This window comes from Plectropomus leopardus, chromosome 14 (genome assembly GCF_026936395.1).
Source record: "Plectropomus leopardus strain MGB_pleo_1.0 chromosome 14, ASM2693639v1, whole genome shotgun sequence".
Classification (NCBI taxonomy): domain Eukaryota; kingdom Metazoa; phylum Chordata; class Actinopteri; order Perciformes; family Serranidae; genus Plectropomus; species Plectropomus leopardus.
In genome coordinates, this window is record NC_142189.1 from 24,364,241 (window position 1) to 24,381,413 (window position 17,173).

The 17,173-nt window shown below is 38.7% G+C and overlaps 1 protein-coding gene across 3 annotated transcripts in view; it reads left to right on the plus strand.

Moving 5' to 3' along the window:
* LOC121953616 (CAP-Gly domain-containing linker protein 4) overlaps positions 1 to 17,173 on the plus strand; it is a 51,536-nt gene that overhangs the window by 23,616 nt on the left and 10,747 nt on the right. For 2 of the 3 annotated variants that reach the window (XM_088087301.1, XM_088087300.1), the window contains exons 8-13: positions 4,578 to 4,713; positions 6,156 to 6,287; positions 11,400 to 11,495; positions 12,798 to 12,992; positions 13,832 to 13,966; positions 16,971 to 17,094. In XM_088087301.1, the coding sequence (XP_087943427.1) occupies positions 4,578 to 4,713; positions 6,156 to 6,287; positions 11,400 to 11,495; positions 12,798 to 12,992; positions 13,832 to 13,966; positions 16,971 to 17,094 (818 nt within the window). The remainder of the gene's footprint in view (positions 1 to 4,577; positions 4,714 to 6,155; positions 6,288 to 11,399; positions 11,496 to 12,797; positions 12,993 to 13,831; positions 13,967 to 16,970; positions 17,095 to 17,173) is intronic. The other variant, XM_088087302.1, reaches the window with a different exon arrangement.

Genomic DNA, 17,173 nt, shown 5'->3' on the forward strand with positions numbered 1-17,173 from the left:
GGATTTACACAATTATTTTTAATAAGCCAGGGAAAGAAAATTTACCCATGAATTTAGGCAAAGAAATTCATCAAACAACCAATTTATTTTTGCCCAATTCCTTCCTGTGATGCAAAGAAATACTTTATTGTAGCTGCTCATCCTCACCACCCAACTTCGGTGTGGTGGTGTAAGCCATGTGTAATCCCTTTGACAATAAGCGCTCTTTGAAAGCGTTGGAGATTTAGCCCCATAGGTCAAATAATTTACAGTTTTGTAACTATGTCGACGGCACAGTTGGACTTTGACAATTTGCTACGCAGTGCTCTTGCTTCAAAATGCAATGAAAACCCCAGAAATCCGTGCAAAATTTCACAAAAACTGGCTTTTTTTCCCCCAATGACTGATGTGTGCCTTTAGCCATCAGGCTGACCGCGCAGGCTCAGTCCATCCTGAATTCACTGAATGATCCAACAAAGCAGGTGAAAGAGACATCCACTGTTGTGCCATTGGCACAAAATCACCAGACACCACTGTTGCAGCCGTTTGTGCTTCAAATTAATGAGTACGTGCTCAGGTGCTCAGTTAAGCAATATCCGTGACATCCTTTCTCTCATCACTTGCAGCTGACTTTGCACTTAACGCTGACATTTCCAGTCTCTGCCAGAAACCCCAGATACATGAGATTAATGTGACCAAAAGTCTGGAACTATTTGGACAGATGAGCTCAGCAAAGTCTGAGGTTACTCCAATCCTCAGTGTGACTAATTATAGCGCTCATCTTTGCAGCTGCATCACTCATACTAAACACCGACCCCTGTGTCCATTACACTGCCTGCAGACACCATCTCTGTCTCTGCCTGTATGTTGTGTCCTGGTAGTGGCTTCAAATATTATCATTTGTGCACCAACATAGGTGAGGAAAAAAACGTGACCGTGGTTTTCCATCATTTCTGTGAAAAAATGAGGAATTCTCTGCTCTTTTTGGAAACGGCTTTTTCCACATTCCTTCTTCAAACCTTGACACATAGAAGTTTCCCTATGTTAGGCTCTACTCTGTGCTTTTGGCCCTGGCAACAGTTGTCGTACACTTTCATTGTGCCTGTGCTGTAAGTGTGTAGCAAGATAACTACCAGAGTAATGAAAAAAAAGGCTAGATAATGATATTGGTAATAGTACTTAAGGGAAATGAGTTAAGTTTCATGTCAGCTCATAGACTATAGACCCCAATAATACAGTGACCACAAACCATCCACATTTTTAAACATGAGCTTGTTGGCGACATTGTTCATGATTCATGATTTTCGGGACTTATGTTCAAATGATGAATGTGTCCAATTGCCTTTGCGAGTCCTTTGGCACAGCTGCTACCCATTGCTCTTTATTCAAGCTGCTTTTTATGCCTCTGTGCCAGCGATAACTGTGGCTTGAGGCATTATGTTTTCAATTTTTTTCAAATTTGCCACAAACGTCCACTTGGACTCAATGATGAACTAATTAGATTTTGGTGGTAAAAGGTAAAGGTCTCTGTGACTTCACTTTCTCATTCTCATAAACACGATATCTCATGAAGGTCTGAGGGTGTCTCCTCATATTTGGCACAAACGTCCACTTGGACTTAATTAACGGATTAGAGCTCGATGATCAAGGGTCACTGTGACCACACAAAACAAGTTTTTAGCCATAACTTAGGAATTCATACATTAATTATAACACAATTTCACACCAGTGTTGAATAGGATATTATGATGAGGTTCTACAAGACATTTCATATTCAAAAGGTCAAAGGTCAACTTCACTGCAACATAATAATGTTTTCAGGTCATTACTCAAGGAAATGGTTTTGAATTAACAGCATTTTTTTTTTTTTTTTAAAGTTTTGAATATTCATTGTTTTGGCTTTTTTAAAAAAAATTTAAAAAAAAATATATTCAGAAAAAGACCAAAACATGTCAAACATGCAACAAACTTTGCTCAAAATATTTATTGAAAATCTAGTGCTGCACTGCATTACTGTTGACAGTCATTTGAAAGTTGAAAGTCAATATGTTAATGTCATTGATTATTGTGATAACAATATTACTTGCAATTGATAGATATATATTTAAGTGTACTCAGTTTTCTGCTGCTTTCAGTATACTGTTAAAATACAACAAATTGCTAGTTGGATTAAAACACTGACAGAAAAAAACATTTCCAGTCAATTCTTTTATTAAACCAACTGAACATTAAACTTAACAATAAAAAACTATAATAAAAACAAATTATATTTAATAAAGTTTAATAAAGTGTGTTTTCTACTGATAGTCTCCTACAACTAACTAACTCAAAAAATACCTGAACACAATTTTTCGCAATGTGTTTATCATGCAAGATAACATCACAATAACGCTAGCAACACGATATTGTGAAGTCCTAGTATTGAACTAGTTGGCCGTGTGATTATTGAGTGAGTAAATGTAGCAAGCCCTTGCAGTTTAGTCATTCGCCAATGCCTGGGAAATGCATGTTTAATAATGTATGGCTTTCAAATGTTAAATAAGCATTTTTTTTTAATAATGCCTGTCTTAGCACAGTGGAGTCAGAGCCTTAGTATTGTGTCCTGTGATTGCCTTATACGTTTACCTTTTTTAAACTAAAAAAAAAAAAATTATGAGAAAGTTTTGAAAATTCATTGGTAAAAATGTGTGCAAACCCTGACTGTTAGAACACAGTGTTCTGATTTTCAGTCTTGTGGCATAAAACAATTATAATCATTCTACAATTTTTGACAGAGAGCCTGACAAATGATGCGTATTAGATCAGAGTGGCTTTTTGTACTCTAGGGGCTGAGGAGTTTATTAAATTTGAATGGAGCCCTAAAAATGAGATAAGAGATGACAAGGTGAAATGGTCAGTGTAAGCCACCTTTTAACGTGTATAATGCAGTGTGAATTATAGAAAAAGTTGAAAATACCCAAACAAGTGAGTCGTCCTAGGCTCAGAGATAGTTGTATGAATTAACTCCACCTGTCTGTCAAGGTAAACACTGGCTTTAAGGATTTTCAAATTTACTATGAAGATGCTGTGCATGTACCTTTCAGACAACTGCACTTTGCTGCACATATTTTGAAGAAAATGCTTAATGGTAAAAATAGGACAAGTAAGGATAAATGGAGAGCAGCAAGCTTTAAAAGCTACAAGAATCTTCAGACACATCTGCCTTCATATTGCAAGCTCTAACTAGCATTACCAACATGAGCTTTAAAGGAGCACGGTGCACTATAACACACGTTTTTCATAGCCAGTCTCTCTGTGAAGAGCCATATTCAGGGTTCCCATGCTCATGAAATTCCTTGAAAATTTTAAGATCACTGTTTTGCTTTGGAATTAATAAAAAGCTTTGGAAAGGTTTTAAATATGCTTTATTTTGGCCGTCTTTTAAACTAATCCATAAAACTCCCGAAACTTGTCGAACATTGTGCAAAATCCGTTATTTAAAATCTGTGATGCCTGACTGTTGATTGGATCTGTGTTTTTTTTACCCCCTTAAAAGTAGCGCAGCCTTGATATTTTGTGAAATAGCCATACATACCAGTATGGTCTATTATGCAGCTGGTTGGTGGCAGGAATGTCTAACTTGCAAGTTAAGATAGTAAGTGCTAGCAGTTTGCTTATCTGTAAATTACCAGGAAGTGTGTGTTTATACACCTACTCATTTGTAGAACTTAAATAAAGTCATGGAAACAAGGTTAAAAATTAAATAATGGAACATTTCTGGAAGAGTTTTGAAAATTTAGGAGTAAAAATGTGTGGGAACCTTGTATATTAAAGAGTGCCAAGTCCATGATTATGTACTGTGTGACACGTCCATCTGCACATTAGCAGTCAAGTGGTCCATTACCCTCCATTTAGTGTCAAAGGAAAGCTTACTGACTTGCTGCCAGCCATCAGGAGCTTAAACATGAACCCAGGAAAAGAGTGATTGTGATGATTGCTTGTCTGACAAAAATAACCTCTCATTATAGCAGCAGCTTTTGTTAACAGCCTGACTTTCATTGATTGCACAGAAATGGTGACTACAAGAAAACCACTAACAACCATTATCAGTCCCAGTTATCTCCATTTAATCAGGGCTCTTAAATCCCTGTATACCTTAGTAATTTTTTTGTTTGTGGTGGTAGTCTGTGCTGTGTCCAAACTGAACTCACGTAGATGCAGACATGTAGATGATAAGATACTTATTTTTGGCCAGTCGGACGTTTGCGCTGAAAGAATGAGCCGTTAATAGATTTTTGTTGTACGCTGAGAGCAGAATCAGAGTGTGCCAAGTTGTAGAGATTGGCTAATCAAAACTCTTATTATCTTCTCTGCTCTTTCTGGCACAGTCTCATGCTTTGATCTCTGTTTTCCCTTTTAATTGTTTGTCTCTTCTGCTGCTTTAGTTAACACGGGCACATCAAAATGTTTTTGAGGCTCTGCCCTTGACATAATGCATGGATAAAGATGTAATGATTTCACACACACTGTTCTGTGCACCGTCCAGGTCTTGTTTTTGTTTTGCACACCGTGTTTATATTTGCCTTGACTTTCTTTGGTATATAATTATGTGTTTTCAGGTTGGGAGCCTGAGATTCTGTGGCAGCACTGAGTTCTCTGGAGGCCTCTGGGCCGGAGTGGAGCTCGACAAACCAGAGGGGAAGAACGATGGCTCGGTAGCAGGGGTTCAGTATTTCACCTGTCGTCTCAAACATGGTAGGTCGTGCCACAGCCGAGCACATTGACTCACCCACTCGCTCTATCAATTACCTCGACCATCATTGACTTTATAGGACTTAATTGGTCCAAACAGGTTTTGGTGGTATCTAATCTCACCCCATAAAATTAGATGTGCACCTTTTGTCAATTGTCAGTAAATTAAAACTGTTCAACTTAATATATGCAGTGTTACTTTTGCTGTTGTTTATCCATTCGTCTTATCATCACTCTGTTTATCTTGACTGTGTGTGTAGAAGTAAAGAAGTAAAAAAATAGAGTATATATAGCTTTTTTTATGTAGCACTTTTTAAAAACACAGTCAGCAAGTTAACAGGTTGTTAGAAAAAGTAAACGTTAGTCTGTCTGACATTGTACTGAATTGAATTTCTTGTAGTCGGACTGACACCTAGATATTTCGGTTCAGAATCGAGCTTTGATGTATACACCTCAGTCAGACCCAAACTGGTCTAGGCATTCCGCGCATGCTCTGATTTGCTGTGTACAACATATTTTAGCCACTTAAAAAAATCTGTGTCACTTTAGGTTCACACTATATTTGAATATTTGCTCTGCTTAACCTCACACAAAGGCTGATGGAGGCAGCGGTAGAGCAGCAGCTCTGCTGTTTGGTGGAGTAAAATCCCCATCAGAAAGTACTGTCTTTTGGCATGGTAAAGCAGTAAAAACATTCTAAATATAGCAAATACTTAAACTAATATTGACTTTTTTAGGTGGGCCTTTTATAGGTGGCCTAAAACCAATCAATATAAGAAGGGTCTGCTCAGTGCCGTAGGATCATATGTACGGGACGCAGCGGTTTTCCAACCCAAAGTTATGGTAAATAAACATTGTGATTTGGTCTATAGCTGAAAGGGGGCATATCTCAACCTTAATCTCCTCTTAATCTCAAAATGTAAATGCATAAATAGATCTTACAAAAATATGGACATTATGGAACACAGCACAATGAGAGACAGACAAAACTACAACAAAAACTTAATAGACAAAGAAGCTCATAGAAAGGCTCTCCTGTAAAGGTGGGTTTTTAGTAGCCACTTAAAACAGTTCAATGATTTAGCAAGTGTGACGGATCAGGAAAATTGCTCCAAAGTGTTGGGGCAAGCACAGTAAATGCATATCACCTTTTGTTTTGCATTTAGAGTGGGGGATTGATAAAATTCTGACACTTGAGGATTGGAGTGGTCGAGAAGTAGAATGAGGAACAAGGAGATCAAAGATGTAACCGGGGGCAAGATCATGCAGTGCCTCAAATAGGGTCTTGCAGTTTATTCTAAATTTTACAGGAAGTCAAAGGAGGGAATCAAGAATGGGCGTAATGTGGGACCGACGGCAAGTTCTTGTTAAAAAAGCCTGGCAGCTGCATTTTGAACCAAACCATTTAGAGTAGCTTGACTGAAAATCCAATTTTTCTTTCTCAGGAATCTTTGCTCCCCTGTCCAAGATAAGCAAACCTTTGGAAAGACATAAAATCAGCACCAGGAAGGCGTCTACGCCCATACGCCCCCCTCGTCGCATTGACGTGTCTTGCATCACCTCCAAGATAAATACAGGTAAAGAACAACAACACTTCACATTGCTGCTCTATTAAAATCTGCATCTGATATGTTGGGTATTCAGTCAAGACATATACTGTAAATTTAAATGTAATACTTTGGTTTTTGCTCTTTTTCTTTTTACAGATTTAAGTTACAGATATTTTTTTCATGTATATGCACACAACAGAGCTGTTGCCCTTGAACTGAATTTTCATTTCAGTTTCTGTTAACTTGGCTGTACATCCAACCATTCTTAAGACCACAAACCACATGAAGCCAGTCCAGGCAAAGACTCCTGCATCCAGCATTTACACTCACAAGACATTCCAAATTGCTGACGCATCAGGTGGTTTGCATAACTGAAGAATATCTGCACAGTCAGAAATTGTCTCAGGGAAGCTCATCTGCATGCTTGGCGTCGTCACCAGGGTCTTGACCTGATTGTGGTTTGTCATCATAACTGACTTGTGTGTGTGTGAGTCTGGTTGGATGTGCTGCCAAATTCAGGGAATGGACATTGGAGACATCATGTGGTGTTGAAATAAGCATGCAGTTCAGGGCAGCAGCTCTGGTGGACAAATTTTAGAAAGATATTTCTTTTGAGTGCATTAAAAGTCTTAGATCTTTACTTAAAGTCTGTGTAAAGTGAATTTGTTTCAAAACACATTATAAATGTTGGAAAATGATTGTTGAAAATATGTTACAAAGACCCTTTCCTATATAGTACTAAATTGTGAAAATTAGATGGTTGACTGTCTTTTCACCATTTTCCAGTTTTAAGATTTTTTGGGTGGGCCTAAAACCGTAGCTCGATGAAACACTGGAGCTATACTCAGCATAACTGCCCCTGACAATGTAGCAGTATAAAAACGAGAAGCATCATTTGCATAGTCCTGCTATTGGCCGTGGCCTACACTCCTCCAGCAGACACGCCCCCAGCGTTTCAGATCAGAGAATACTGAATACTGATTTTGAGACCTTCTTTTACATACCTGGCGATTTCGTTGGTGATTCAAATATGGTCAGGTGTTTAATAACACCTCTCAGAACGCATTTTAATTATCACTTTGCACTGACTTTGAATGAAGACGAATGTGTTTAAATGTTTGTTGGGTATAAAGAGGATACATATGATACATTATACAGGAATTGTAAGGTCTACTTGATGAGAGAGCTACGGATGGTTGAGCACTGCACCTTCTTCGCGAGGCTCACAAGTTTTCGGAAGAATAAGTTTGCCTGCGGTGTTCTGGCACACAATGCCGTAAATTAAAAAAGACTTGAAATTATCAAGTCACGGCATAAACTACAAAGGCTGTTGAGCTGAATAGCCTGTAGGACGCCGGGGGCGAAGAAATGTGTGAACCTTTGTGAACACAGGTGAAAAAATGTTACAGTGGCAACTGTTTCCTTCTGTCACAGGTAATCTCATGTACAGTCCCCTGGATGAGACCACTGGATACATTATTAGAGGCCACATATCACATAAAAAAGAAGAATTGCAAAAGCTCATAGAAACACAAACATTTTGGAAATAACAGTATTAGTCTGATGAATGGCTTTCTTATATTGTTAGTAGAAAAATAATCCTTCCAGTGTGCTCACTTAGGGGAGTTTGGGACTTAGAGTAAGAGCATCAATAGAAACAGCGGCTTGTGGTTGGTTGTCCATTTTTTCATTACCTCTGAGATGCTGTCCTTAAAAATTGTTGGTGGTAATGGTCCCTCATTCTGCACTAACTGGATTACAACAGTGTCCGCACTGTTTGTGACATTCTGATGATCCTAAAACACCTGTCTCTCTCTCTCTGCTGTATAACTCAATGTAGTCAACATGTACAGTAAATATATTATTAGCAAAAAATCCTCTAAATTATAGGGGCAAAAGTGCTGAACAAAATGTCCAGAGAATATTCCTGGGATTGATTCTACATTTTTCTTGGCACGGTTTGAAGTATGGAGGATCCACTGGGAGACACGCTCTCCTGAAAGCAATAAAGATAAACAATTGAGGAGAGTCTCAAAAATTGCATTTCCAATCCTCTAAATATCTCCTAATGTAATTTCTGCTCTGTGATTCATTGAACTAAATGTGTTACGGGTTTATGACAAATTCATCTGTGCTTGTGAAACCAGACCTTTGCAGGTTGTTACAGCAAGCCACTGGACTACTTTACCAAACCAAATAAGTTTTTTTTTTTGTTTCAAAGCGAGATGAGAGCGTTGTCATTGTCTGTACACAATGACTGACAACTTCAGGGGGCATCCAGTGACAGCAGTCATAATCAGTAATATAAAGGTAATGCTATGTGATAGTCTGTAATTGAGATTTGTAAGTCGCTTTGCTTTAACTTTACATTTTCGTCTCCTAATCAGGCAGATAAACAAGAAAATCTCTTAGGGATAATTGGAATGATACAACAGTAAGTACATCAGTAAGCAACTGAATCTTAAATATGCATGAACTATGAATTTTTTCAACAAAAGGAGTATTAAGTTCAGGAAATTAAATGTGTTTGATGTGATTAAAAAAGTTTTTGTAGCTGTATTGATAGTAGTAGAACATTTAAGATACCATGTGGGTCATTGCACTGACAGTTCTCATGCTGACACAGTGGGCTTTTAGCCTACTGCTGAGAGACTGGCCCCCACAGTGTCCAGATGAGGCCACTTGCTGGAGTTTTGTGCCAAAATGGAGGCTTTCGTAACTTTCCTATGAGCTAAGTCACTGCATGGCTGGATTTCCGGGCTTTCATATTAATCTTCCTTGAATACTTTGAAAAGTGGATTCTTAAACAGTGCCAAAGGACAATGCATAAATTCTCTGACTGGACCTTGCTCTCACAGTCCTTGGATGCCCATTTCCTTCACTCCTGACTAATGTCCTCTCATAATATAGTCCAGTCACCTCAGAACATTGTCTTGGTAGATTTCTGTGGTTCTTGCGCCCTCTTTGGTTCACAGCTGTATTATATTGAAGTAATATTCAAAGGGTTTGAAGGCCAGTTGATCTGGACGTGAGTGGAATAGCATACCTCAGAGAGGTCTGTGGAATTCTGTGATTGATAGTCCAATTAAGCAAGGTTTAATAACTAGGCCATAGACAGGCTGAAATACCTGGCAGCCATTCATCACAAGGCGCATGTGAATGTGTATGTGCGGCATGCAATGCATGTGAGGGCGTGTGTGTCAGCACCTCCATGCTACCCAGGAACCAGCCTAATTTATGGCCAAACACTTTCAGAGAGCCTTTGTCAGCCATTTATAGCCCAAACAGTGGGAGCCACCTGTGTTTTAGTGTCCCATTGGATCGGCAGTGCAGACAGTCCGCTCGTGTGTATCTATAGATTGGAAGGGTCATTGTGGAAGTGTCTCGCCTGGCTAACCAGCAGAGACCCACACAGCAGAATGCCAGGCTGGCCCCTATTAGAGTGTGTCAACTGTAGCTCAGACCTCAAAGGGCGGTGGGAACATAGACAACGCTCACAAAGCATCACTGCTTGATTCATAAAGCCTCCGTTTGTGCTGCAGTCTGTCACTTGAAGCGAATGTCACTATGTGGACGGGATAGATAGAGCCAGGAGGTCCCTGCAAGCTAAAGGTCAAGTGACAAGAAATGTTTGGTATTCTGAGTTGAAATGTAGTCTTTGGAGTTCAAAGGAGAGACACAACTCTGCCTCTAAGGGGAACGTTTCCTAGCTCCCTCTAAATGTGAACTGAAATGGCAATCCATAAATCCCAGGCTGATTTCAGATTTTTCCAATGCCATTTTCAAAGTGCAATATAAAGTTCAAACTTGGGTGATATGTTAATTACTTCAGAGCGATGTGAAACAGTTAATGTGGGCAGATTAATGTGTAACTTAAATGCTCATTAGAGGTGATTACTTTTGCCTTAAATCTGTCTAGATACGTGCATGTTGATCTTTATTGCCTCTAATAGAACAGAGTCTAAAAGGCTTTTTCTCAGTTAAACTGAAAATTTAATTCAAGTCAACAAACAATATAAAAAGATTGAGGTTTTTAAGTTTTGGTGCTATAGTTAAGAACATAATTATGTTTACTTCTGCAAGAAATGCTAGTCTCAATGTATGCTATTTGAGTCGGTACCAAGACTCCTTTTGAAGAGTTTTTTTTTTCTTTTTTATTCGTTGTCATTTGGGCTTTTGTGTGGGTGTAAAGGCTTGTCTCAGCATATTTAAGTGTTTTTATTGTGTGTTGGAGTTAAAGAAACAGTCTTAGTTCAATCAAGAAAAATTGCCTTTGAGTAATTCCTGTTTCATCGCTACTCAACAATGTCATGCTGTCCTTTATTTGCATTTCATCACTCTCCTGCTCTTGGTGTTTTATCTTGTCATTGTAGCCTTTTTTGTCTCTGCCTTTAACTCTGCCACTCATGGAGTGCTTCACTGTGTTTTCTTAGTTCCTCGTTTGTGATTCTCTTTAATTCCCCAAACTTTGCCTGCTGCCTCTCTGTATTAGTTGGGTATCAGTACTCAATACGTCTCAAGATATCAATGGAAATAACCCGATACCAAGTAGTAAACTTCTCCGGTCAAACCATACCGACATTCAGTCCTTTTTGTGCCACAAGGGCTGATTTCGAACAATGCGCCAAAAAGTTATCCATGTTGTCACAGTTCGACATGCAACCTGTTTGCCGCTTGCTGACTCGTTTGGTACATGATCTAATAGGTCAACTGGAGGAACGTTCATTAGCAACTATATATATTATATGGCCTTTATATCATTCATAACAGACTCTCAGTATTTTCTTGCTAGAATTGCTTGCGGCTCATGTAAAAATAGATCAGACGCTGAAACTAGTGCTGCAGATCGCTGGCGGACAGCAGTGTTTGGTTCTGCAACATCTCCACTGTGGACAGCCCACTTGGTTAACATGGGCGCTGTAAGGAAGCAGGCAGCACTCCACAGAAAATCAGCGTATGTGTTCAGAGTGAATCCTGCGTAAGATCCTAGTTCAGCTTATTCCAGATGTAAAATTTAAGAATATAAATGCACATTTTCATAATTTCAGTCATCCAGACCTTACTGTGATGAATATTGATGTCTATGTTGAAACTTAGTCACTGTGTCTCTTTTGTCTGTGTGTGTGTGTGGGTGGAAAGGTTTGTCTCCATCTGTCAAAAAAACCCTTGATAATCAAAAAAGTCCACCTGGTCCCCATCAGGGCACAGAGGGAGACGCCTCAGTGACAAAGACAGGTACTGCAGTTACAGCTGAGTGGCCTTTAACGCACTATATATCAGAGAACGAGGTGTGGGAGTGAGTTACTATAATCTCTCTTTGGTTAAAACGATGGAAACTGTCAAACTCTACTTCCACACATCGACTGTCTCTGATCATAAGTGCGCCTTAATACATGAATCCAACATCATAATCCATTCATGGGTAGTCGAACAGTAACATCAGTGGCTTTAGAAAAAAAGTACTGTATTTCATTTCATTTGTCACTATAACACAATTTATGATAAATGCAGAAAATCCTATTTTATTGAGTGCTGTGAAACACAAATAATCTGAATTGCTGATATTTTCCACAACCTGAAAACACAACATACTTGCAGCTATTCGGCTTTAGTTTCATGCACAGTGAACACAGTCCCAGTAATCAGTTAAGGCAATGAGGGACTGATTAACTCAGAAGCAATGACACAATCAGCTGCTTCAAATGGGATTTCTGTGTATTGTTGCCCAATCATGGAGGCCCTTTGGCTAAGGCTTACTGTCGGAAACAAGTTTTACCAAAGGTTACAAAGTTTTTTCCCCGTCACTCTCTGGTTTCCAATTTGTTTGTAGCTGAATCTTCTCTCTAACTTAAATCAGTTTGGCACAGATTTAATCAATTAGCCTCTAAGAGTTGGGCATTTAATGAACTTATGGCCTGTGAAGGTCTGTGAAAGTTAAAAGCTTAATGAGGTCCTGTGTCCAAATGGCTTCTTTAGAATGAAATTGGGCACCCCCCCCTCCTCTATCTCATTCTCTCCAATTTGAAGTGGTTTAGCATGTTGGCCGGTAATTGGACCTTGATAACAGGACAAGCAACTTGAACAGACTGTGCTCCGTTGATTTGTGCTGCCATAGAATCATGTGACACAGCTGCTTGGATTTCTGAAGAAACTACAGTGGTAATTGTCTGGATCTGAGTGCTGTTGGCGCTGTCACATTCAGAAGAGGAAAATGGAAAAAATGAATAATGGGCTGAGATTCATTATTTCAATGGAATTACAAAAGTCCCCGAAAAAAGCATGAATGGATGGATGATGGGTTCAGCATTAAGAGGGGAGGCACACAGTTTGTGCCGTGTGATTTTAGGCGACAAAATTGATATCAACATTTACAGCTAGTGTCCCAAAAGTGGGGCCCACAAGTAGATGCAGTGGTTAGGTTTTATTAGTTCACTTTTGATTGTGTGTTCTGTTTCAGTCACTTGTTTTGGGTTCTTTCCTTAAATTGCTTTTCTGTGTTTCTTGCCACTTACTTCCTCTGTGTCAATTTCACCACAGGTGTTCTCTCCCGCTCTCTCTCCTCCTCCTCCTCTTCACTGGACTCTCGGCATGGGCCAGGTGCCCGGCCTCGTCCACTGCCAAGGCAACGTCTTCCTCCCAGACAGCGACGGGAGCGTGCTTCCTTGAGTCCAAGAACCACGCCGTCACCGGCGCTCCGCTCTTCACCTGACACCAATGCACTTACTACTACAGGTCTGTATTGTTAGACTTTATACACCGATAATCCAAAACACAAAAACTACCAGTTGGTGAAGTGAATATCATTGATCATTTCATTACTACTGGGAAACCTTGGGTGCTGGCATTCATATGGATGCCATCTGACACAAATTTCCACCCAAAAACTGTTACAGACCAATACCCTCTCTCTTGGCAATTGCATTCCTCAACGGTAGTGCCCCCCCCACCAGCATGACAGTGCATGTTTCTAAAAATGTTTGAGGCAAGAAATGGGCAATGCAGTAAACTTGTTTTTTGTTTGTTAAGCACTGCCTAGTTTGACTGTTTGATCGTATTACATTTCAAGTTTGATATAGAGGTAGAGAGAAGGATGGGTGTACCTTTGGATGAACTCCTAGCATAGTCTGTGGTGGTGGTGGAGCCATGGTTGGTGGGCACTATGAAAATGGGGAAGACCAGCTGTAGTTCAAGCAACAGCGCCAAGAGCCAGCAAAACATTGCCAAATTACGTAAATTACATTTTTTATGTGCAGTAATATGGGATGCCATGAGGGGTGAACTGGGTCTGCAGCATTATTTGGGTGGATGGAGCACATAGATGGCATCCACATAAAAGCCAGGACCAAAGGTTTCCCAATAGAAAATTGCATTGTTACTAGATGATTAATGTTAATCGCTTTACCTGTCAGTGGTTTTTAATTTTTTGGTGATTGGTGTATACTGTATTGTGTAAACACTTAAATACAGATCTGCATTATTTCGGATTTTTTTCATGTTCATACAGATCCAGTGGAATCAAATTCAGGGCAGTAATGATCACATGAGTAACACTCTTTGTTCATCTCTCCCAGGTCTTCGAAGTCGAACCCCCTCAGCTAGTAGCTCTGTGTGTGGAGGCCCTGAGTTGCGCCTTGGGGAGAGGGTACTGGTGGTAGGCCAGAGAACTGGTGTAGTCCAGTTCTATGGAAAGACCAGCTTTGCTCCAGGTCAGTTGTTAAAAGTTGTTGCCCTCTCTGCAAAGATTTGAAAGTTGAAATCTCTTTGATATTTCACCATTAATCCACTCTTTATTTGGTAGATGCTTTGCAGCGATGCTTTTCATCTGTGTAATCAGGATGGCACTTCAATCATTTGCCTGAATCATTAGCACAAAGATGTTATCCAGTCTAATTTCCATAAAAAACATCAACTTATCTCTAATGTGAATTGTAAATTGTGGTAAATTGCATTATTTGAAAGGTGAAAGATGCACAGTCACATTGAAATGCTCTCTGAGGTTTAATTTGCCAGGAATATTCCGTCAATTATGCACAATGAATGTATATCAACATCATTTTGTCTCATAACTTTAGTTGTGTTGTTCAGATGTATGATTAAACCCCACATTCTTAAAAAAATGAAATCATTATTTTATAATTACCAACAAGTTACAATACTGAAACAGTAGACTGCACAGTTCTTATATAATGAACTATATGAATAATTTGACCTCTGTTTACTTGCATACACTAAATGTGTTGAATCTTACGTGAAGCTCCAAGAGGGCTAAACTGTACTCTCTGGAAAAGTTTCAGCTTTATTAGTGGTGGTTATATGGCATTTAAGAGTATTGCAAATATCTAAAATAAGGCCTTTAAGGACTAAAATATTAAGTGTCCCTTTTAATAAATCATGTCTGTTCAGATGTGAAGAATTGGAATTGCGGTAGTTTTCTTCAATGCTTCTCTAAATGCATCCTGGAAGCAAACTGGTGAGCTTGTGACTTTAATGAATTAAATCCTGGTGATTGCACAGCTTAAGGTAACCTTGTTGTCATCACAAGGTTAAAAATGAATTGAGTTTTCTTTTTAATTTTTTTGTATTAAAAGAATCAGATTTAGTCAGGTTTCTCCAGAAACATGAACACAGAAAGTTAATATGGCTGACTATTTGTGTACATATTGCTTATATTCAATGTTTTTTTTATATTTTCACAAGTTTCTGGATAAATGAATAATCAGGATCAAGGATTTTGTCTTCAAATGTAAAGTTTTCCTTGGTTTCCATGGATTGAAAATTTAAGTTTAATCTCTATTCTTTTTGTAGTAAGAAATATCAATTGTTTGCATGATTATTAAAACATCTGTGCAGTGTCGTTATTTCAAAGTTATGTTGGGAGAAATATCTCCTCACAAGTCATTGCAGCGGCCAGCCTTGAGTTGGACTGAAGATACTTTTGAAAAATAAGAACTGAGATAGTTGCTGTTGAGCAAAAGCCATTAAAACCCAGACAGAAGGCAGCTCACAGTACATTAACATTTTGACAGTAGTTCTGCCCAGTCATGGTTCATGTATGAATAAGTACTTACATATCTCACACCGCTGAGGATCATGTTTGAGGGGATTTCAGCCTTAAGTTCCCTTTGATGCTCTTAAATCAGTGCTAGCTATGCCTTGTTATCTCAGCCTGAGAGCAATGAGGCCTTCGTGTTTACACCAAAAGCAGCTCTTCTTTCTGAAATCTTCTCACTAAATTGACTTTTTTTAACATTGTGTCTATTTCTTTATGTGGCACACACATCTTATGATGTAACACCCTTTGGATTCTGTATTGTCAGTCAACAGCTAATAGCTCTGCTGTGTACAGTAACAAACATAATGCAAACATAATTGTCTTGCTGTGTTAACACATCAGATATTTACAATTGCTAACATTAAATGACTAGTACACTACTTTCTTTGTTCATGACTCAAACATTTTTTAAATACCTCACCTGCCAATACCATGTGTATACCAATGCGTAAACCCCATGTTATGTGGAATTTGTTGAAAACAAACAAACAAAAAAAAAACTTTTCAAATTATCCTTTTACAAATTTTCACACAGCTCATGCAGTATAATTCAAGTCTCATGTATCCAATCATATGCTCAGTGCTTTCCAAACACGCTGCATTGCCTTGCCATCAGCGCTTTCTGACTGGGACTGGAAGTGAAAGCATAGACAAGTTTAACTTTTAGTCCCGGTTAAAAAGAGCTGACGGCAAGGTAATACAGTGTGTTTGGGAAGCACTGAGCAAAAGACTCGATACATGGACCTGGATTTTGTTACAAAATGTGTTTAATATAGTCTTACTGTTGTTAAATGTGGTCATCAGTGATTTTAATTCATCAATAAGCATTGCTGTTTTTGGTTTCATGGTTCACTGGGAGCACGAGAAAAAATGTTTTCTTCGCAAATCCAGCGTAACACGGTGTGAGTAATTGATAAACAAATGGTAATTTGGGAGGTGAAGTATTCCTTTAAGGTGGATCTCTCTTCTTAGGCCATTTGATGTGTAATCAGTGGTGTAATGTAACTAATTAATATACTTTGTTGCAGTACGTAAGTATTGTTTGGGAGTATTTGTGTTACTTGAGTTTTTATTTCTCTGTCAACGTTTGCTTTTACTCCACTGCATTTCCTAAATTAAATAGATATTTTTACTCCAATACATTTCCCTTAGCATCTTAGTTACTTACTATAAAATAGGAAGGAAGGAAGGAACAAATAGACAAATGAAGGAATGGGAGTGAAGAAAAAAATGAATTTTGTCCTTTAAATCCTGAGTTGTAAAAAAGACTTTGTTTTTCTTCAAGTGTAATGTACACTCCCTTTTTAAAATGGTGTATGTTACAAAGAAATCAACTTAAAAATTAGCAAAGTTCTGACTGTTTTTTTATTAACAGTATTTACTTGTACTTTTATTTCAATACTTAAGTACATTTAATATCATAAAATTGCTCTTCTCACGTAAGTACAGTAAATATCAGATACTTTTAGACTTTTACTGAAGTAATATTCCAATTTACGACTTTAACTTCTACCAAAGTCATTTTCTGGTAAGATATCTGTACATTTTACTCAAGTATCACTTTCAGGTACTTCATTCACCACTGTCTGCATTTATCTTTCAATGGTTGCTTGACAGAATGTTTTATTTCTGGTTTGTCTGTCTTTCTGTCCTTGCAGGACTCTGGTTGGGCATTGAACTGGACAAGCCAAGTGGTAAGAACGATGGATCAGTGGGAGGAGTGAGGTACTTCACCTGCCCACCAAAACATGGTGTTTTTGCTCCTCCGTCTCGTGTTCAAAGGTGAGTGCAGGCCCTTTATATAGAGTTTTTTTCACTGATGACTGATGGTCCCCGTTGATTCGTGCCAGTGGTCACCCAT